Source organism: Vombatus ursinus, unplaced genomic scaffold (genome assembly GCF_900497805.2).
Source record: "Vombatus ursinus unplaced genomic scaffold, bare-nosed wombat genome assembly UNPS02007284.1, whole genome shotgun sequence".
Classification (NCBI taxonomy): Eukaryota; Metazoa; Chordata; class Mammalia; order Diprotodontia; family Vombatidae; genus Vombatus; species Vombatus ursinus.
Window position 1 is genome coordinate 12,355,619 of NW_020947062.1, and position 23,537 is coordinate 12,379,155.

Genomic DNA, 23,537 nt, shown 5'->3' on the forward strand with positions numbered 1-23,537 from the left:
TATTCAGTGCCATATACGTAGTAAATGGCAGAACTGAGATTACAACCCAGATGTTTAAGTCTAAAATTCTTTCCATTACAGAGCATAACTGTTATTAATAGTTAGGAGAGTGGGTTTGAGGTAATAACCAAAAATCATTTCTAAAGGAAAAAACTGCCCCATTTGTCAGAAGATTAGCATAGAAGAAATTCCTGGCTCCAGGACAAGTTAGAACAGACTTCAAAGGTACTTCATGAGAACAGACACAGATACAGTCAAACCCAAATCAGGGATAACCATAGTTTATTTGTGCACATTTACATTAGAATTAGCATTATCAAGGCTCTTAGAAATTGTGATTTTGTCACATTCATATAGTAAGTTTTTTTTCCCAACAATATCCTTTTACATTCCATCACCACAATATAAATATATACATATATATATATACAGGTAATGCTAAAATGTAGTCAGTTACAGCACTGCATCAATTGTTTTCATATAGATATATATATATATATAGATATACATATATAAATTATACACAAGACTTATACATGGAAAAAATCCTACACTTTAATGAGAAACATATTTCCAACATAGCTACAACTCAAAGATAAAATTTAAAAAAAAAAATACTTTTGGTATATAAAAGCATATACATATAGTTCAAACTCCAAGTGAAGTGCTTTAGTTTCCTCTTACCTACAAAATTTCAGACAACATTATTGCATAACTGGCCCAGAATTAGGTGTAGAACTGTTGAGAACCATAGCAACTGTCCTCCTCCTGGCTCAATACACCTGTCTTTTACCCTTGTTTAGAATTTCCATTTCATAGATTCATTTTTTTTTAACCACAACTCTACCACTGAATAATGTTCTCAGTGTTAGTTCAGTCCTTCAGCTGCTAGCACTGCATCCCTTAGTCACTTACACAAGCTCTGACTCTGCTCAACTATTTTATTTCCATCTACTTGGACATATCTTTAAACCTTGACTTAATTTTACTCTAGCTCCAGTGTTACTGACTGCTTTCTGATTCAGAACAAATTTAAGCTATTAGTATTAAAAAACACATATCAGTGAAGATTTTATAAACAAACTTGGTCAACCCAGGAAGTGAGGGAACCTATTTAGGTTAGGCTCTTCAAATAAATAAAACCATTCATTTAAACTTTTTTTTAAAGCTCCTTGATACCAGAGGTCTCAAAGAAATACAAACACTTAAATAAATCAACAGTGGAAGTAAATCACAGTCTCTGGCAGATCCACAACAAAATGGAAAACAGGATATCAAAATCTAGATCTAAGACAGAACATCTGTATTTTGTAATTAACACTGACAAATTCCCATAAGAGATCCTTTGGTAAATAAAGAGAAGATGGAGTAGTGGGGAGGGAAAAGGGAAACACAAGAAAAGAGGTGCTACAACAGAGAGCCTGTGACTTGGCAATCGTGATATAGTTTGCAGGAATCTGTCTTAAGTAGCTAAAAGGGAAAGAATGCATAATAACCATTTTAAAAAATTTACTGGCATTAGAATTAAGCAAAATGTGGACTAACTAGGGGTTGAGAGCACAACACATGAAGCTATAGGGAACTTTGATTACTTCATAACCACACTTTGAATGCCAGAAAACTCTATTCTCAATGGCTTGAAGGAATCAATTGTTATAAATAAAAGCCAAATGTGTTAGCCTTAAGCCCCTCGGGCAATCTTCCAACCATGCCTAGGGTGCACAAATGCCTTTTCTCAACTCTGGATGATGACTATCACCTGATAATTCTGTAACACTTTACGATGTAAGAAATTCTTTACATATATTTGAATTAGTTTTTGGCAACTAACAACTAGTTTATGGGATTGGCAATAGGGGTGATTGCTTTGAAGACCTTTTGTTTATTTTGACTTGGTGTAACTGGCAAAATACAGAATTCATGGACATATAGGTACCATGCATGGATGCTGGCAGATTAGAAGGAAGGGCCTCACTTACAAACTGCAGATGCTTCTTCTGCTAATGAGAGCACCATTAAAATGAGAGTTCTTCAGCTTCCATTCTCTTGGTAGGATAGGTCTTCAGTGACTTCTGGTAATGGCAAAACTGCACTGCTCCATAGGTTCAAGCTAAGGTTCGCTGTCTAGGTTTGATACGTGGATATAACTAGAAAGAAAGAAAATTGAATTGGAACAACTGCTAGGAGTGGGAAATGACATTGATTATTAATAAGTGCCTTTAAAACACTTCAGGGCAGTCAAACACCCTTTTCAAAAAAGCAGAAGCAGCCCCCATTCTATTCTTGAACACTCCCTCCCCACAGCACCTGAAACTTTTGGACACTACTGCTCTGCACTTAGATATATTACTAGGCCTAAAACTATACCCTGATAAAATACTCATCATCAAAATGGTTCAAGGCTAGAAAAATAGATCAGAATTGATTAGCACGAGCCAGAAGCAATCAAAAACAGCAGCTTAATGTTTGATTCACACAAGAACATAACTTATTAGGCAAAGAACTTCTTTTCTTTCTTTCTTTTTTTTTTTCGGTGAGGTAGTTGGGATTAAGTGACTTGCCCAGAGTCATATAGCAAGTAAGTGTTGTGTCTGAGGCCAAATTTGAACTCAGGTCCTCCTGACTCTAGGGTCAGTGCTCTATCCACTGCACCACCTTGTCCTTGTTTTTAAAGAGCACTTCCTCTCTTTAAACTGTTAACATGTTTTTCTACTGAGAGAAAAGGGGTGTGGATTTGTTGAAGGCAACTACAGTCTTTCCAGAAACATTTCACATCTGACCTGGAGCCCAGGGGATAATATATTGTTCATTCCCTAATCAGCTGAGGGAAAAGGCAATGAAGAAAAGGAGAAAAAGCACTGGCTCTAGAGACAAAATCTTGAGCTGAAGTCCTAACTATGCAATAAACTTACTGTGTGTCAAATGTTGCCTCTTTGGGCCTCAGTTTAATTATCTGAAAAATGAAGTGGCTAAACCAGCAGGTGCTCTATAGGGTACCTTCTGGTTACAAATCCTACAAACTGCTGACCCTTTTTTGGAGGGGAGGATTTGAAGAGGTAATAGTTTTTGATAACTTTCCTCATGGCTCATGATTTTAGGCCAGGGAAAGCAATTTGTTCCCTCAGAAAGCCACAATCAGAGGCTGTGGAAGGGGCTGGAGTTTGGAAGGCTTCTAAATCCTCTCCACCCCTCCACCCAATCCTGCCCCATTGGGCTATTTCTACATCCCCCAGGGCCCAATGACACCCTAGTAAGGGCCTTTACCAAGGATCACATTTGGGGATTTTACATTCAATATAGATGATATTCTTTTGTAATCGATTACTTATATTTTCTTTCGTAATCAATTACTTATGGAGATTTTGTAAATCCTGGATATCTTCATTCCTCATGCCTGTTTTATTATTGTAAGTTTCTCAAGGGCAAGAACTCTCTTTTCCCTTTCTTTACGTCCCCAGGAGTTAGCACAGGTGGCAGTAAGTAGTAAGCACTTAATTAATGTTTACTGACTATTTGCATGTAAACTCACTGAGGCCCTGGCCTCATTATCTTAACTTTTTCTTTGTATCACCAGCCTTTAGCGTGTGCCTGACTCATAGTCCTGCTTAATAAACGCTGGCTTATTAATTCCTAAGTATTTCACACTTAGAATGAGGTAAAGAGAATGGAATGGACTGCATGGGAAGATGATGATTTTCCTATGTTGGATCCTTGTAAGCAGATGCTGGGTGACCAACTGTCAGATGTTGTGAAGAGGTTTCCTAATAGGTATAGGGTGGACTTCTAAGGTCCTTTTCAGCTACTGAGTTTTGGTGGACTTTTCTCAGACTTGATTCAAGCTATACTTCTCTCCTGTTTTCAAGTTAACATGTTTATCGAAATTCCCTGGGGTGCCTACTGTTCGGCAGGCACTATGCTAAGTCTTTTTACAAATATCTCATCTGATTTTCACCTGTGAGGAAGATGTTAATGAGTATTACCATTTTACAGCTGAGGAAACTGAGGCAAACAAGAAAAATGATTTGGATAATGTCTGATTTATCTTTGTACCTCCTTCTGCTTAGGACAGAACCTTACACATAATAAATGCACTTAATAACTATACATTACATGGGTGTTGACCCAGCCTTTGGGACAGAGAAGAATATAAGAAAAGGAAGGCTATATAACATATATAACAAGACACATACCCCCAGTAGGTTTTTAGGCACATAACCTTCTCTTTCCCCAAGGCGAGCCCACCACCATTCTGTTTCATTGTCATCTTTACGCCTCAAGATAGTAATGGCATCCCCTTCGTGGAATGACAGCTCATCGCTGTTCTGAGCTTCATAATCCCAAAGAGCATATACCACTCCTTTGTTCATCACACCCAGCTTTTCCTGGACACCTGTTATCAAAAACAAATGATAAAAAGCAAGTATTTGAAACACACGGTCTTATATAGTCAGACTACTGAATGAGTCTGCTCAAGGCGTGAAGCTTCAGTAGAGCCACACAGGAAACATACAAGCAGTTCAGACTCGATTATTTCACGTGGAGGTCAGGGAGGTTTAAATGAATAAGTAAGATCTGGGCAAGTGAGAAGCTCTCAAAGGATAATGAGCTTTCTTACATTTCAACAAAATGGTCGGACCATTCACAGAAACCTCATGGAAATTATGACAAGGATGTGTCATTGTTCTAAAATGTCAAAGTGAAGTATCATAAACTTGGGATTAAACTTTCTAAAAAGAAAAAAAATTATAAGGCTTGTATCACACTGTTCATAGGCTCTTAGTAGAGACCATTTACTATTAATAAGGAAAGGTAGCACATGACATTAACTGGAATTACCCTTCACCAGGCAGGAGATTTAGGACTAATTTTCAAATGTTAAAGGCTCCAACACTCTTTTACCAGAACGTCTGTCTGCTGTGGTGTGGGTCCTAAACGTTTATAAGCCAACAAGTTTGTTCCCTTCCCACTTCTTTCCACCCTTAAATATGTATGTAGTTCTTTGAGGGCATAGGCTATGCTTTATTTATTTTTGGACCCTTCCCTCTCTGCCCAGACCAGCAACCTATTTCTTCTCAGGCTTAGACACCAGGCCCTGCACATGATAGGTCCCTGTTTTCCATGGGGGCAAGCTGAAAGCATGTATATTTGGGGGTTATTAGTGAAGCTAGGTAGTGCTAGAGAAAGGTCATTGTTTTGACTCTGCAAGCACGACTGCGGAAGCTGACAGCCACAGCAATCCCCCAGATGGTCCTGCTCTAGATGGGAGCTGTGAGTACAACTGCACCAGGCTTACTCTTTCCAGACTGGGCCCATGGACCCCTCTTTCCCTGTAGTATTCAGTTCCTTTCACAATGACCTCTCCTGGTTTCTTTTTCATTGCTCTCTCCATTAGTTTGCAATCAATTCCTTACCTTCCTATGATATACAGGACTTTTCCCTCCCTGTCAGACTTACCTATTCTCCTTAACTTGAAAAAAAAGTTAATGTGCTTACTTGACTCATTTGCAAAAGAAAGTCACTAGCATCTCATGACTGAGCTGATAATACTGAGGCTTTTCAGATGTAATAATATTCAAAGACAGTGAAACTATGTCTATAGATTTTATTTTATTCTATCTACTTATTTACTCATTTATTTATTTATTTATTTTTTGCTCAGGCGATCGGGTTAAGTGAGTTGCCCAGAGTCACACAGCTAGTACGTATCAAGTGTCTGAGGCCAGATTTGAACGCAGGTCCTCCTGACTCCAAGGCTGGCTCTACCTACTATGCCGCCTAGCTGCCCCTAGTGTCTATAGATTTTACACACACACACACGCACGCAAGCACACGCACACACAGACACAAACTCTAAACCCTGCCCTTCCCCAACCACATACAAATGGGCCTTACCATACAAAAACTGGGAGCACTGAATATAGCCTTCTTCCATCTCTTCACACTTGTCAGCTGCAGTTTCGATGTCACTAATAGTTGAAGCAAAAATTGCTGCTCCGCTTTCTACCAGTTGTTTGCAGAGGTGGACACTGTTGCATGAAGCTGCACAATGTAGAGGTGTCCTGAAATCAGAGGAAGAGAAATAGATGACAGGAAAGCAAAGCAGATTTTCCCACATGCAGATGGGGACATTGTGAGTGAACGAATGAATGGATGAAAGGATGGACGAATGGATGTGGACATATGGACGTGTGAAACATGGGGCACATCAGACACCAGCTAAGTTATCATCCTGCCTCTAACATCAATTATCAGTCCCTTTCTCTGGTCCTTGGTTTCCTGTAGGTTGAAACAAAGAAAGATCTCTTCGAAATTCTAAGATGCCATTACTCAATAGTCCTTATTGGCTACTTTACCTACATTTATAGAATTACAAATAACTTCTATTTTATGGCACTATTAGCAAACTATTTGAGCTAACATTTCTGGAAAAAATTTTTCTTTTAAGTAATAAGTTTTGAAACAGGTATTGACAGGATTATTAATAACAGTAATTCATATATATAGCATCTTACAAGTATTAAACAATGGCAGCTTAGCAATCATATCATCCAAATCTTTTTATAAACATGGAAACTTGGGCCTCAAGGGGCTAAGTGACACAAGGCTGTAGAGTCTGCAAGGAGCAGAGCAAGGGTTCAGTGTGTGTCTTCTGATGACAAATCTGACATTCCTACCATTCTCCCACTATGGCATGACTCCTTCGTGAAGGACTAACAGGTTTGCAAAAAGCTTTCCTCACACAGGAAAATCTCTACAAGTCAATTTTTAAAATCAATTTGGCAAGAGTCCTAGATGGAATAAAAAAAGTTAACCCTCTCACCATCCATCACTGTCAGCTGCATTCACATTAACACCAAAATCAAGCAGAAACTTCACAATGTGGTGGTGGCCGGCGCACACTGCATTGTGTAAAGGAGTGATGCCTTCATCATTAGGCTTGCTGGGATCTTCCACCTAAGAGAAATGATGTCTGTTGTGAAGGCACAAAGAGCCTTTTCTCATTGCCCCCAGAAGAGTGAAAGGCTCTTAGTGCTTAGAGGCTCACCTCATAGATTATCCTTTGCACCAGGTCAAATTCCCCTTCTAAAGATGCATCCAAGAGCAAAGCCAAAGGATTAAACTTTACTCTCAGTCCATGACCAGTCCGTTCAGAATTTGGTTTCTTCAGGTTTGTGCGTTTAATCTGCGGTGAAGAAAGCATATGTTTTGATTCAACTTTTGTTAATAAAAGTCCTCAGAGGTTTGGGAAACATCTTCTATAAAACCATGAGAACCGGAAACACTGGAATGATTTCTGACTACTCCTTCCCTCCCTCTCACCCGCCTCATCCCATCAGTTAGTTACCTCCCAACGCTACATCTACAATCTCTCTCCCATCAGTACCCTCCCTTTTCTCTCCCCACCAACACCCTAGACTACTGAACAGCCTCTTAACAGGAATCCTGCCCTTCCGTCCTTTTTCTGACCAAGTCTCCTGCAGAGTCATGCAAGGATTATAGGATTTGGGGCTGGAAGAACTCTTCAAGAACTCAATCTATCATTTTATCTTCCAAATACAAAGGTCTTGTCAAGTAACTCCTAGGTTTTAAAGCTGCCTACCCAGATCAAGTGCTAACTACTTACCCTGATATTCAAGGCTCTCTTCACAATAACCCCACTTACTTTCTTTCTTTCTTTCTTTTCCTATCCCTGATTAGTTCTCTAATAGATATTCCATCTTGTAGCCAAACTGGATGACTCTACAAAACTGCCCCAGGGCTTCTTGCTTCAGTGCCTTTGTTCTCCTCACCCCTTCCCCTGGCATACCTTCCTCCTCTCTCTGCCTGGGCTGCCAAGAAACCTTCCCCACTTTCTCCCCAAACCCATACCTACTGACCAGATGAGGCTCTGATGTCAGTCTCCTTGGACCCTACAAGTCACTGTTTTTAACATCTATGAACTTACTATATATGACAATTTGTAAATTTTACATCAAAGAATTTAAAGCTGGAAGGATCATTAATAAACATAAGTGTACGTATTTTTAAAAAATCAGATGGCTTACTGAGCTCAAGAAGAAGAAAACCAAGAATATAGTCATACTTAGCTCTAGAATTTTAGAATTAGAAAGTATTAGGCATTCTGCATCCTGCCCCCTCTTTTGAAAGATTTAGAACTGGAAGGCAATTGTGCTTGATCCCATCCCCCTTCTATTTTCTCTTAGCAGACTGCCCCCTGGACTCATTTCCTCTTTCTCTCTGTCCTTCTATCAAATGGCTCCTTCCCTAGTTTCTTCAAATATCCCCAACCTTTCCCCATCCCACAAGTATCTCAAACACAACATATCCAAAACAAAATAAATTCTATTTCCCCTCTCAACCTGTCCTTCCTCCAAAGCGTCCCTATTTCTAGTGCGGGCACTGCCCATTCTCCCAATCAACCAGGTTCATAACCTTGAAGTTATCCTCTCCTTATCCCTCATCCTCAATATCCAAACAGCTGTCATCTTGTCAATTATACCTCCACATCGTCTCTCATGTCCATCTCCTTATTTCTATTCCCACAGCCAATACCCTGGGTAAAGACCTCCTGCCTCAACTTTGCCAAGTTTTCCTGCATCCATTCTCTTCCCCTTTTAAGGCCATCCTCACAGTCACCAATGCCTTCCTGTTGTAAAGAAGGCAGATGGCTATCAGAATCAGACCAAACCATTGTCACCACCTTTCTTCCACATGCTCCTCAAAAATCTTCCATGGTTTCAGTCGCCTTTAGGACAAAATATAAACTTCTCAGCTTGGCTTCTAAGGGCTTTTCCAGACTTCTTTCACATCACAGCCTATGTTCCTTACAAACGAGAACTCAACTTTTCATCTCCATCTCCCATGTGAATTGCCCTGGCAATTGGCTCAAATGCACTTCCTCATTTCTCCCTCTCAGAATCCCCATCTCATCACCTGACATGGAAGTTGCCACTTCAGAAACTTCTGATTCTCCCCCAGGTACTAATCATATTTAGCTCTTCAGATCACCTCCTACTTATTTACCAGTGCACACACTGAATCCCTCAGCAAAATGTAAGCTTCTTGGGGGCAGGGTCTGTTTCCTTACTGTCTTAGGATTGCCCAACACTTAGCATGGAGCAAACACTTAATAAGCATTTGTTGAATGGAACTGACCTTCCCGGCTGAAATGTGCCCCATCAGGGCTAGGACGTGCCTAGGAAGGAGGCTAGACAAGCAGACTTCTCCCAGCTCCCGCTGACCTTACAGGTCAGGTACCCCGCCGAGCATTAGGTTCTCTTGAAAAAGATCACTGTGGGTCACTCACCAGAGTCGTTGTCGAGGCAGGGGGAAGACCAGCAGGGGAGGGAGCTGGTGAAGCTGGGGCCTCCTCTTCTCTCGGAGAACTGACCTCCACAGTGGGGCGGGGCGCCGGCTCACTAGCTGGGAACACAGCCACGTTGTTGTTGTTATCTTCCGTGGTCTCGGGGCCTTGGCTGGTGGTTTCGGTGCTAATCAGTCCCTCAGTTTCAGGGGATGGTAACTCGTTATCATTGGCATCAGATGATGGCGGAGGTTCTTCAGGTGGAAGAACTGTAGGCTGCGTGGGCACAGGTTCTTCTAGATTTCCATTGGTATTCGCATTCCCATTATCAACATCTGCTAAGGTGCCTATGAAGTCCTGGGAGTTGCTTGGCTGATAGAAAGGTGCACTTTCCATCCCACCAGCAAGGGTGTTGAAGCGCTGATATAGCAATTTCTGGATATTTGGTCCACTAGGACCTTCTGGCTCTGTGATGGAACTGCGTTTTTTTAAGGGTCTAGGGGCATTGGCCAGTTTCCTTCTCAGAGCTTCCAGATCCGCATCACTCTGATATCGAAGAGGTGAGTGGACAATGGGGGTGAGTTTAGTGGGACTGAGGGGCCGAGGGATGTTTTCCACGTTACTGTTTTCACCAGATGGTGGGATATTCTCTTGCTCCTGATCTTTCTCAGTAAGTTCAGAAGGAGGCTGTGGCTGCGACGTGTTTGAGGACGAAGGCCCGTAAAGAAACGGCAATGGTGAAGGAGAAGTGGAGCCAGATGGTAAGACGGGCTTCCCATAAACTGAAAGAAACAAAAAGCCAGGTGAAGAGTGCATCAAGTGACACGGTGCCCACGAGGGTGTGGTCACTAATGAAGAACGGAAGTGGTCACTTTTCGGGGACTGCAAAGATGCAGACAAAGTATTGCCAGGGCAAGGTCCTCACCAGAAGGGCCCTATCCCAGTGAAGTCACAGGTAAAGGTTTAAAAAAAAAAAAGGTTAAACACTCTATAGTGTCAACCTCTCAGTGCCCAGGCAGCTCCTTCAGTCTTAAGGCTGCAGGGCAGGTGCCAGCCCACAGTAGTTGCGGGAATTTCCTCACTGGGGATTTGCTATGTCAAGGAAATCACAGAGTGAAAGACAAAGAGAAGAGGGAGAAAGAAGGGAGAAAACAGAGATGAACTACTGCACTGCACAGCAGATGTGTTTGTGATAAGCTGAACATAAACAAAATTTGATTTTAATGCATGAAAGGGATTCCATAAGGAAAAAAAATAATAAACTTGTAATAGCTACTTCTGAAAATCTGACCCTGTGAAAGAATTCTTCCCTCTGAAAAAAAAAAAAAAAACACACAAAAAACTGTGGGCTCTGGGCAGCAAGGTGGTGAAGTAGATAGAGCACCGGCCCTGAAGTCAGGAGGACCTGAGTTCAAACCTGGCCTCAGGCACATAACACTTACTGCCTGTGTAACTCTGGGCAAGTCACTTAACCCCATTTGCCTCACCAAAATAAAATAAACAAAACAAAACAAACAAAACTGTGGGTTCTATTTATCTAAGAACCAATAGAAGAATAACCCTGTTGAAAAACCTGGGTTTCTAGGATGCTCTGTGAAAACCTTGGTTTCCAATGGTACCCTAGATTCCTGAACTGGACCAGCTATTCTGGATGCCCAGCAGAAAGCTATGTCTCCCCCACCCCCAAAAAAGTCCTGAAACCTTATCTCCCCTCCCAACCAAAGCCATCTTAGACTTTCTTGTTGGGTCCCACACTGGACCTGACATACCATGGGTTTATTTGTTGTTAGGGTGAGAACATGACATTTGCCTCAGTGATATTCACAGAGATATTGCCAGTTTTTCTCCTGGATACTCTTACACACACTCATTTGCATCCCTACAATACCTGAAATTCAATATGTAATTTTTCATTGGGTAGCTGAAACAAACTGAACCCAAACCAGTGCCTTCCTCACCTGACGGTCCAGGGAATGGCTCGTCGTAGTAGGAGGCTCCTTTTGCCTCCTCTCCTCCTGTGTAGTGGTAGCAACACTCCCCCTCTTCCCCCACCACAATAAAGGAGGGAGAAGAACTTTCTGCTCCTACCCTCCCCCTCCTTCTCCGGCTTGGGGTACTGATGCTAGCAGTCTCTGCCACTGTAGTAGTGAAACAGAGGAACATCTTGGCATATAAGAAATGCAAAGCTGGGAGCTCTTGCTGAAACATCAGGACTTTTTCACGGTAAGATAAAAGTTTTTAAGACGCCACTTATCCAGGAAGTATGCTCTATGTCTATCTGACTGAACTTCAAGGAAGTTAAAATATAGACTAGAAGCAGATAGATAATGAGGTGAATTTGTTCATTATCAATTTGCAAGGCTGCTTTAATATACTTTCTCCCCTATCTACCCACCCCACTCCATATCCTATATTTAACCTCAAATGACACATGAACAAAATATTAAGATATAAATGGTGATTATAAAATTTTAAGCACGACTTTTTTTCTGCCAAGAAAAAAATAATATGAATACAATCTACCTGCTTTAACGGACTTATTCAGAGTATTATACACAGCCTGCTGGTAATTCTTAGGAGGTGCAGCTTGCTGAAGATACATGGAATAAATGGAACTTGAGTTCACTGTCTGAGGCCCTTTTCTGGGAGACTGAGGCCTTGACCCTTTGTCAGCCAAGAACGGTCTAATAGCCACAGTTAATGGGAGATCAGGCCTGCCGTCTCCAGATGGAAATAACGGAGGACCGGACGGCTGATACGTAGGACTCGGAGGTACAGAAATCCTCTGCTGAATCTGCTGCGAAGAGCTAGGCTGGTGTATGTTGCTTGAAGAGGGTAGGGGAGCAGACTTCTGCCGATTCGTTACGCCTGTGCCAGATCTGGGGAGGCTGCCATCCTTCCTCCGTTCCAAAGAACTGGTGGAGCCTGGACCCAAAGTAACTGGGCTTGGGTATGTTCCATAGTTCGGAGGTAACTGTTTACTTGTACCCGGAATGGGGGGTGGGGCTTTCCCAATATCAATGCCCTAAATTTAGATTTCAAAGAGAAAGGGAGAGGATGAAAAAGTGCTTGTTTAAAAATTAAGCATACTTCTACCTGTTACAAGTGAAAGACAAGAAAAGCAAGATTTTAAACAACACCAAGTCAGTTTGTTACCCAGAAAATGTTAATAGTACATACATAAGCCAAAAAGAAAGGGGTTCTATTGCATAGACCTAATTCTGTTGGTGAAAAGTGAACAGATTGTATACAACTTTGTTTTGTTTTGACAATTCATTAACTGAAGTCATTAGGGTATCACTGACCATACTAAATACTACTCTAACACACTGGCATTAATGACTTAATAAAAGGGAAAAGAGATGGTTCTCCTGTTCCCGCCAGACTACAAGAATCAGGTCCATAATTAAAGGCTTATGAACAAGTCTCTATAGTACTGATTTTCTTTGCCTGACTGCTATTTATAAAGCACTTTGTAAACATGAAGTCACTCTATAAATGTAAGCTAATGACAATGAGCATCTTTTCCCAAATGGATTAAACAAGGAAACTCATGTTCTTAGTCATTTTCATAAAATAAAAAATTACAAACTCAAACTCATCTGATGAGCTGGCGATTTGATTTGAGTGACAAGTTTTTTAAATGTGGCCTATACTCCAAAACCAAAAGAAACACAGCTCATAAGTGCCCTGTGAACAAGACCTTCTCCAGCCATGGCACAGAAGTTCAGTTGTTGTTTGTGATCCAAGGAGTTACGTAACATAAAACCTAACTTACAACATCACGTGCCAGTCTGCTTGTGACTAGTTGTGTGACCTGAGAGCGCAAAGCTTCTGTTAGTGAAGAGCATCCTCTCATTTCAGACCTCAGCAGGGCCCTCTGTCATCACACAGTCCAGGCCCCTCATTGTGGAAATGAGAGTGAAATCCCTGGAGAATAAGGGAACTGACAAAGTTCACAGAGGCAGTAACTGAGCTGGGGCCAGACCTTCAACTCCTCCTTCCCAGGTTAGGGGCCCTCCACTTTACCATACTGCCTCTTCATACAGAACTACTTATTTTAAGAAATGAGGCTGAGTCTTTTGGAGAACTCTTCTGGCAATGAAAATTACAGAATTAGCAATAAATGATTTGTCAATTATCCTCATACAAAATAGTTTTACATGTCATGAAAGAATATGAAAATAAGCCACATTCTGACATGTAGACAATTCCAGGGAAAGACTTTCTTCAAAAGGAAAACAATCAATTAAAACATGTTAAAAGAGGTTAGCTCAGTGCATAAAGATGAAAACCTGCATACCAGCTTTTCAGTGCCTGCTAAAGCTGACAAGGGGAGAGGCTGGCTTGATATTGTTACTTGCTTGAAAGCCCCATCCATGTTTGATTCCTTCCATTCCACATTAGCCGTCTGAATTGGTTTTACTGAAGTGCTGGAGTTTTGTTTTGATGCTGACCAGTTTCCATCATTAGCTTTAAAAAAAAATTTTAAGATCAGCCATGCTTATTGTGTTCTTAACAAGGAAGTAATTCAACTAATTTAAAATAATTATTTAATTCCAAAGCAGAAATAACACCAGGCCAGAAATCTAACGCACAGTCATTGATCTCAGTGTCTGATTTAGCAGAAAAAGGAAAACTGCTCCCCCATCAGGCATATCATGCTACTTATTATCTTAATTAAATATGTTGGAAAGAACTGTGTTGCATGAGCTAAAGTTTAAATGATCAAAAAAAAAATTAGGCTGAAAATATCACAAATTATCACTATGCCTATACATCTCTGAAATGAACAGATTAATAGAAGTCCAAAGTTAGACTTGTTTTTTAGCACTGAAATTTCCAGGGAATCACTGACAGAATGAGACCAAAAAAGTAGAGGCAGCTGCAAAGGGTCGCTTCATTAAGAGGTGAAAGTGCTCTGTAACTTGACTGAAAAATTCTCACTTACCTCAAGTGTCTTCAGAAATCGTTCACTTCCCTACCCTGTCCTCCAACCTCCCTTCCCCCGCCAATGCACAAGTAAAAACACATTAAAACTAATAAAAACTATGATGAAGATTAACATTTGAGAAAAGTAGTTCCAAATTCACAAATGGGATTTAAGTTGTTATGTTTGAAAAATATTCTGTTGAAAATATCAATAGATTAAGTAATTTCTAGTTGCCAAAAAAAAAAATCATAAAAGACATAGAAGATCCAATCATATTTAAAGCAATTGTTACTTAAAGAATGACATGATTTAACTGTAGTAATTGGAAAGAATTCTCAAGTCACTAATTTTCAGGAAATTTACTAAAAAATCACTATAGAAAAGATGACATTTTCCAAACTATGATAAAAGTCAATATGACACTGCTATAAATTCTTAAATAGCCTTTGAAAGTTTCGGGGAGGTGTCACTTTAAGGATCTGACACACATGCTTCTCTCTAACCAAGTCACATACTTTTGTGAAGCCCAGGTTAAGTATAAACCTTAAAGTAACAGGTAATTGTAAATCATCATTTCCTAAGTATACAACATGTCTGAAGCTAATGTTGTACAGAACTGAGGGATGACAGGGTGAGAGAGTGAGAGACTGAGAAAGTGAGTGTGAGTGTGTGTGTGTGTGTGTGTGTGTGTGTGTGTGTGTGTGTGTTAAAAGTTTAAAACCTTTTTTTTTTTAGTGAGGCAATTGGGGTTAAGTGACTTGCCCAGGGTCACACAGCTAGTAAGTGTCAGTGAGGCCGGATTTGAACTCAGGTCCTCTTGACTTCAGGGCCGGTGCTCTATCCACTGCGCCACCTAGCTGCCCCTAAAAGTTTAAAATCTTCAGGTAGTTTTAAATCTGTTTTCATTTTTTTGAGGTGGAGACTGTGCAAGTTGTTAAAGAGGTAAGTTCTGAAGTACATATATGATTGTGGAGAAAGAGCTGGTTGCTCAAGATCTGTGAAAAAAGAACTCATTCCATTTGCCTACTCTACAAAAGCTTTTGTGTAAGAATACACTTTGAAAAAAGATGTAGAAAATAGTTGATAAAAAGGAAGATATAAGAGTGTTTCAGTAATATGGTGTTCTCCTTTGATACTCAAAAGGACCTAGGTATCATCTACACTGAAGCTTTTTTCAGCAACGTTCCAGACTGCAATCCATCCATGCTTTCTCATTCCGTGAGGCAGATGTCATCCTCCATGAAATCTTTTACAGAGCATCTACTTAATGAAGAGTAGACTTTGCTCTAAGTCTTTTAACATTTGGTAAGAAGAAATCAGCATAACATCTGAGCTAAGCATCTGTTATTTTTCATTCTCACTACATGCCCAGCCCACTAGCTTTTCCAATCATAAATTTTTCCTGCATGATACCTTTCAAAACAGTTTTTAAATGCAAGTCATCATTGGTAACATGTGACCTATTTATATCCATCATATAACTTTTCACTATTTTGGGGGTTACTCACAATGTTGATTCTTCTAACACTAGTATGTTCCATGATTCACAGACATATAGAATCATCAAAAGGACACTGGCATTAAAAAGATGGGATCTGAGGTAAAAGTTCAGCTATGTTCTAATTTATATTTCTGTTGCTAGAAATTTGAAGCATTCTTATAGGTTTATTTAGCAGATTATGATTCTTTGGAGAACTGTTTGTTAATATCCTTTGATTACATATTTATTGGGGGGAATGACTTTTGGTCTTATGTATACCTATTAGCTGTCAACATAACTTAGATACCAAACTCATATTTCAGAAATCTGATACCAACATTTTTTTCCCCATTTGGCCAATTCCTTTCTCATTCTATGAGTATGAAGTTTTGTTTATGCAAAAGCTATGTAATTAGCTATCTATTTTATCTTCTCTAAATGCCTTTATACTTTGGTTAAATAAGAATGCTGTGAAAAGATATATGACCTGCTTCTCTTCTAACTGCATAATGGCATGGCTTTCAATATTAAGGTCACATATCCATTTGGAATGTATCATGGAATATGGTGTAAAAGTTCTGGTTGAAGCCTAATTTCTGCTTAGACTGCTTTACAGTTTTCCTAGTAGGGCTTTCCAAACAGAGTTCTCTCCTAATTTTTGTTTTCTGGTATATCAAGCACACTGTGTTACTGAGTTCCACTGTTTCTGATTCTCCTTTGGCTAAGTTCCATTGATCTACTTCTCTGTTTTAACCATTACCAAGTAGTTTTCATGACTGCTGCTTTATAATATAGTTTGAGATCTGATAGAGCTATTCCCTTCATTCCTACCTTTTTTCCTGTGATAATCTAGCTCTTTTTTTCTTCAAAATGAATTGTTTTATCAAGTTCAATAAAGTATTACCCTTTTGGTAGTGTGATACAGTATTAAAACCATAAATTAACTTCCATAATGTTGTCCTTTTTAAAGGCCTAGCCATGCCAATGTAATAATGAAGATTCCTCAAGCTATTAAAGTTGTTATTCATTTTTTTAAAGGAGCACTTTGCACTGGAACCTATACAAGTATTTTGTGGTTGATTGATCTCCAAATATTTTAAGCATTTTGCAGTTATTCTGAATTGGACTCTGAATTATGTATGGCCTCTTGGATTTTGTTATCATTAGACAGAAATGCTGTTCATTTCTTTGAGTTTATTTTGTAGCCTGCAACTTAGCTGATTCTACTAATTGTGCCGATTACTATCTCTGTTGATTCACTAGGATTTTCCAAATAAGCTATTGGGTCATCAGTAAATATGGATGATTTTATCTCTTTTACACTTCTTTACACCTTTAATTTCTTTTCTTTTTTTTTTTTTTAAGGCAATTGGGGTTAAGTGACTTGCCCAGGGTCACACAGCTAGTAAGTGTCAAGTGTTTGGTCCGAGGCCTGATTTGAACTCAGGTCTTCCTGACTTCAGGGCCGGTGCTCTATCCACTGCGCCACCTAGTCGCCCCTACACCTTTAATTTCTTAATTATATGTCACTGCTCTTGTTAGCATTTCTAATAACAGCAAAGAATGGAATTCTTGCTTTATTCCTATATTTAATATGAAAGCTTCTACTATATCCCCACTGTATATTTGCTTTTTTTGGTTTTCAACAAATACTTGGATATTTTTTAAAAGTCCCTCTATACCTTTATGTCATAAGGTTTTTATTATGAGTTTTATACCTTGTCAAAAACCTTTTTTTTGTATCTATCAAAATAATCATGTGATTTTGGATTTTTGCTTTTAATAAGATTATGTTGTTTTCCTCATATTGCATCCCTGGTATAAATCCAACTTGGTCACAATGAATTATTTCTTGAAGGACTTACTACAACATGTTTGACAAGATTATATTTTTAAATTTTTAACTGATCATTAACGATATCAGTACATAGTTTCCCTTTACTTTAATCTTGCCTGGCTTTGGTATTAGGACTACATTTCTCATAAAAGAAGTCTAGTAGAGTACTTTTATTTTGCAGTTTGAGAATAATCTGTGTAGCATTGGTATTAATGGGTCCTTAAAAATTTGATAAGAATTCTCTTGTGAATCCATCAGAACCAAGAGTTTTTTGTTAGCTTTTTTATTTGATAGTTTCTTTACAACTAGATCTACCATGTTTCATCACATAATTTTTTTTCCCAGTCCAAAAATTGGTTTATAACCTTTCATCACATAATCATCACATGGTATAATTCTGTTTATCACATTGCTTAAAAGGTAAACATAGCAGCAATGTATTCACCAGTGGCATATGAATATGCATTTATCTCTTGTGCATTGTGAGCCATGAGCCTAGAATTCTCAGCACACCCACATTATTTATTTCCAAAAGCCAACTTGCATGGTTTGTTTAGAGCACTGTAGTACTAATGGTACTGTCACTCAACCCAATGCACCATAGGCAGGCAAAGCTGCCATTAAGTCACGTGATATAGTTAAGATTTGCATCTTCCCATGCCAGCTAAACTGTACATCATCTGCCTGCGATACATTAACATATGAAGCATTTCTTTCTGATTATGGGGTAAATATAAAAGCTATTCTGCAGATTTCAAGCTAAAAGTGCTTGTGTTCACTGAACAACATGGAAACAGAGCTGCGGAAAGACAGTTTTCAGTGTGTGAAAAGTTGGTGTGAGAATGGTAGAAACTAAAAGACAAGTAATAACAGCACAATTTTAAGAAAAAAAGCTTACCATAATGGTCACACCCCACTTTTTTGGGGGAAAAAATTGGCATAAAATCTACAACGATTATGTGGTGAAATACAGTATTTCCTTTTCTGAGACTGAATTATTTAAGATTTCTATTTACACTTCAGTTCGCATGAATATTTCACCATTTTTGAAAGTAATCCTCTTTTGTCTTAGTTTTGTTAGCATATAAACGCACAGTAGGCACTGATAATTCTTTTTTTTCCTTCTGTTTTGTGATTTCACCTTCCTCACTCCTTATCTTGTGATTCAATTTTCTAACTTTTCTTTTTAATCAGGTTGGCTAAAGGTTTATCCAATTTTCAAATAACAAAGTTTTGTTTTTATAATTTCAATAGTTTTTTTAGTTTCTAATTTATTTCTCTATTTTTAGTATCTGCTCTTTTGTGCTTATTGAGTTTTGTTGGCTAAATTTTAAAAATGCTAAATTAAGTCATTAATCCTCTGTTTCTATTTTGATAACATATTTTTTAGGGATATAGTTTTTCCACTAAGGACTGCTTTGGCTTTTTCTCAGAAATTTTGGTATGTTCTTTCAATAATTGTCATTGTCTTTAATATAAGTATCCGTTGTTTCTATGGTTTGTCCTTTGACTCGCTCATTATTTAGGATTTAATTATTAAGTCTTCATTTGGGTTTGTGTCTTGTTTTTTACCCTGAACCAAATGCTGTTTTTGCCGCACTGTGATTTGTAAAGGAGATGTTTACAATTTCTGCCTTTTTATATTTATTTGCAATATTTCAGTACCTTAAATACACAGTCAATTTTTGTAAAAATTCCATGAGGTACTAATAGAAAGGTATATTTTTAGAGGTCTTATTTAGAAGAAGCCATAAGTCTTTCAGCTCTATTTTCTCCAGAAATTTGTTCAATTCTGTATTTTCTCTTTTATGTTTCTGTTAGATTTATCCAAATTTGAGAAAGGGGCATTAAAATCTCCTACTATAATTGTGTTATTCTTTATATCTTCATATAATTCTGTTAATTTTTCTTTTACGAACCGAGTTGTTATGGCATTTGCAACATATAAGTTTAATATCCATATTGGTTTGTTGTCTATAGTTCCTTTCAGCATAATGCCCATAGTTAGTAACAACATTTCCCCTAAGATCTCACAGAGCACCTGATTTGGAATTTATAACTGAAATGTTATGTATTTGTATGTTAAGTGAGCTCCATAAATTCAGGGACATTGTCTTATCTAATCTTTTTATTTCTTAAGAGCTGGTATAATGCTCTACACATGACTGACTCTTAATATTTGCTAAATAAATCAACAACACAAATCCAGAGTTTAGTTACACATGCCATTCCCTGCTATATGCCAAAAGTTTAGAAATGTTCTTTGCAGTACCTAGTGCAGAAGATATATCACACACGTTTGCTTTTATTGCAGTAGAACTGTAATCATTCAAATTCTGAAGTGACCAAATTAAAACAGTTCCAGCTAACAAGTAAAAAGTGTGCAGAGCACAATGAAAAGAATTATATGATGGCAGGATACTAAAATCTGGCCATCCTTTTAAGGATTTCCCTCAAAGGAAACCATGATTCAGTTGTTTATGATAGCTTATTGCACCTGGATAGTTTCATGAAAACTAGAAATGATGTTAAGTATTAAATAATAATTATATTTGATACTTTGTGGTATAAACTGAAGAGTTGAAGTGATCATGAATTTATATGTATGAGCCTAATAGAGGATTTTATCAGCTACAGGTTACACCCAAGGCTAGATGAAAAAACCTAATTTCAAATTTAGTAAATCCTACTTTCTAACCATGTCTGTCCTATCTCAATATCCATATTCACTTAGTTAAATCATATTTGTTTCTTACAATTTGTTTGCTTTCATTCTAAGACATCTGTGTGGTAATTTAATTTCACTAGATTTCATTTGTATATTTATGCTTACTTTTTTCTAAAAATAACTTGTCAAGGTTCAGTGAATATTAGACTTTTATCAATTTAGAAGAAAAAATGATTGTTAATTTAGTATAAATTGAAGATGATCATAAGCCTCTCCCAAGATTCTCTGGTTGACATACAGTTTACAAACTGTACTGCAGAGTTTGCAGAGTGATGCGAAGACCCGTAGTTAGGTCCAACATCAAGATCTGACACTGTCCATGAACTAGGCCCCTGGTGTTTACTATGACCATCTGTGTAACACAAGAGTCAAAAAAGCAGGAATCAGAAACTAGTGCCCCTAATTACCAAGATTTCTTATCATGGATTCATAATTAGTCAAGGACTTATCTAAGACCTTCCAGAGTCATATTACTCCAAATCATCTTTTTAAGTAGATTACCTACAGCCAATTCACATTAATCACAACAGAAAGATTAAGTCTTGTGATTAATTTCTAAAGCAGAAATTTAAAATTTACTGTGGCTCAGTGGCTTTTTTGGGTATTTTTTTTCTCCCTAGAGGGCATATTATAGGATATGAAAAAGAAATGAAGCAGCACCCCCCAGCATTATCCTTAGAAGTACTTATTATTTTAAGAAAAGAGAGACATTGATAAATATGGAGGCAGGAAGACATCAAAGACAAATAATTGATTAGTTGTTACCGAATAAAAAACACCTACCTTCCCTTACCACACATACACTCCAGTAAAATATTTTCTTTGAAGGCAAAAACTGTCAATTTTTATCTTTGCCCAAGCACCTAGCACAGTGGCTTATACAGACCAGGCACTTGATAAATATTTACTTAATTGGACATTGCCAACGGATGTATGCAAAATAAATACAATTTTTATATTCTATTAAAGGAAAAGAGCTCTCCAAAATACAAAATAGCATACCCACAGAAACTGCATGTAAACGCTGATATTAACAGTATTCTGTGTGGCTAATTAGGACACAGCACAAGTAAGACCAATGTCCCAGGGATGTTACATCTCTAGGTAGGAGAGTTTGGCTTTACTCTATTCTAGTCATGTGATCAGACTCCTTACTCTTGCCAATTATTTCACAAATGTAGGACACTAGTCAGAAGGTAGACTAAGGAAGAAAATGGAAACAAATCAACATAAATCCATCAATTTCACTAGGGAAAAGAACTTAATATATATGATCTATTGATAATAAATCTGTACCATCATCAATGTATATGGAAATAATTTTGTAATATATACTTATTAGAGGAAAAAAGTACATTCCAGAATTTGGGGGGCACGAGTGACCAGGAGGGACTGATTTAGAAAGTAGCACATGAGCCGAGCTTGCCAAGGAGAACACATGAGGAGGTAGCATCTTCCAGGCACAGGGCAAAGTGTAAAAGCGTCAATATATAAGGTGGAATGTCATTTGTAAGAAGCAACAGGCCAGTCTGACTAGACTACAGAGTGCATGAAGAGGAATAATGTGTAACAAATATGTAAAGACAGGCTGAAGTCAGATTGTGATAGGCAACAAAGGTTAACCAGAGGAATTTATGTTTTTACCTTGGCAGCAAAAAGAAGCTACAGGAATTTTTTGAGCAAGTGAAGGACATGGTTAATATGTGCCTCAGTAATATCACTTTGGCATCTGTCAGGAAGATGGATTGGAGGAGTGTGAAACATGAGGCAAAGAGATCAAACACAACTCTACTCCAATAGTGTAAGTAAGAGATGATGAGGCCTGAACTAGAGTGATACTTGTGTAGGGGAGAGAAGGGGATGCATGAAAGAGATACTCTTGGTAAGTCCTGGCAACTAACAGGATATACAGGGGATGAAGGAGGAGTCAGGAATAATTCTAAGGTTTTAAACATAGCTGCCTGAAAGAATAACGGTGCCCTTGACAGAAATGGGGAAGGTTAAAAGGATAGGTTTCTGAGGACAAAGAAAATGAGTTATCTTTTGGACAGGCAGTTTGAAATCCAATCTGAAATGTCCACTAGGAAGCTGGTGATGCAGTCCTGAAGTTCAGGAGGGAATTTATTTATTGCTAGATATAACAGGTCTTCAGTTCATCTGTCTGAAATAATAGGAGCTGATGAAATCACAGTTAGACAAGACAGACCAGGATAAGGCTTTAGTAGGTACCAATCCCAAAGTGGGAAATGGATGATAATCCAGCAAAGTAGATTTAGAAGGTATAGCCAGATAGGTAGAGGAGTCTCACAAAAACCCAGAGAGAAAAAAATATCCCAAAGGAGAAAGTGGCTGATACTGTTAAATGCTAAATAGAGTTTAGAATGTTGCCACAGGTACAACAAGATGATACAACTTATTTTGTTACTCTTCGATCCCAGCAATGCAGGTAACGTGTTACATGAGTTGCTCAGGCCAGCCTCAAAAGAGGTGTCGGTAGCAAGCACGAGCATTGTTCCGTGCCATATTTATATATCAGCCAAACTCCTTAAGATAAACGTGTTGTACGCTAAAAAATAACAAACCATTAGGATACCATTCAATTAATTCCTGCTATCGTATCAGAAGTCATGTTCTAGTGACTTTAAAGAAAAAGTCATTTTGGGGCAGCTAGGTGTACAAATAAGCTGTGTACAGTGTGAACCAGTTATAATTAAGAAAGGAAAAGTACTAGAATTAAGATGGGTTGGGAAAGGCTTTCTGTAGTAGACAGGATTTTAGCTGCAACTTGAAACAAGTCAGAAAAGCCAGCAGGTAGAGAAGAGAAGAGAAAGCGTTCCACGCATGGGAGACAGAGAAAAAGCCCGGAGCCAAGAGATGGAGCATCTTGTTTGTGGAACAGCCAGGAGGCCAGTGTCAGCGTCACTAAATCAAAGAGTCTGTGGTGGGGAGTAAGGTCCAAGAAGACTGAACAGGTGGAGAGGAGTAAGGTTTGAAAGGTTTTGAATGTCATATAGAGTATTTTGTGATAGGAAACTACTGGAATTTACTAACTAGGTCAGGTAACATGGTCTGATTGACTCTTTAAGAAAATCACTTTGGTAGCAGAATCGTGGATGGGCTGGAATAGGGAGAGACTTGAGGGAAGTAAATGTACTATCAGGCTATTGCTGCCAGGTGTGAGGTGATGAAGGCCTATACTAGACTGGTGGCAGTGTCAGAGGGCAGAAAGGGGCATATTTGAGAGATGTTGCAAAG

The 23,537-nt window shown here is 38.6% G+C and overlaps 1 protein-coding gene across 3 annotated transcripts in view; it reads right to left on the reverse strand.

Annotated features, from left to right (window-relative positions):
- Positions 1 to 271: 271 nt before the first annotated feature.
- The window catches only part of PPP1R13B (protein phosphatase 1 regulatory subunit 13B), a 124,858-nt gene continuing 101,592 nt past the window's right edge, over positions 272 to 23,537 (reverse strand). For 2 of the 3 annotated variants that reach the window (XM_027849175.1, XM_027849174.1), the window contains exons 10-17: positions 13,608 to 13,777; positions 11,828 to 12,329; positions 9,308 to 10,086; positions 7,046 to 7,183; positions 6,821 to 6,954; positions 5,893 to 6,059; positions 4,191 to 4,390; positions 272 to 2,147 (exon numbers count right to left, since the gene is read on the reverse strand). In XM_027849175.1, the coding sequence (XP_027704976.1) occupies positions 2,106 to 2,147; positions 4,191 to 4,390; positions 5,893 to 6,059; positions 6,821 to 6,954; positions 7,046 to 7,183; positions 9,308 to 10,086; positions 11,828 to 12,329; positions 13,608 to 13,777 (2,132 nt within the window). In that variant the 3' untranslated portion in view covers positions 272 to 2,105. The remainder of the gene's footprint in view (positions 2,148 to 4,190; positions 4,391 to 5,892; positions 6,060 to 6,820; positions 6,955 to 7,045; positions 7,184 to 9,307; positions 10,087 to 11,827; positions 12,330 to 13,607; positions 13,778 to 23,537) is intronic. The other variant, XM_027849176.1, reaches the window with a different exon arrangement.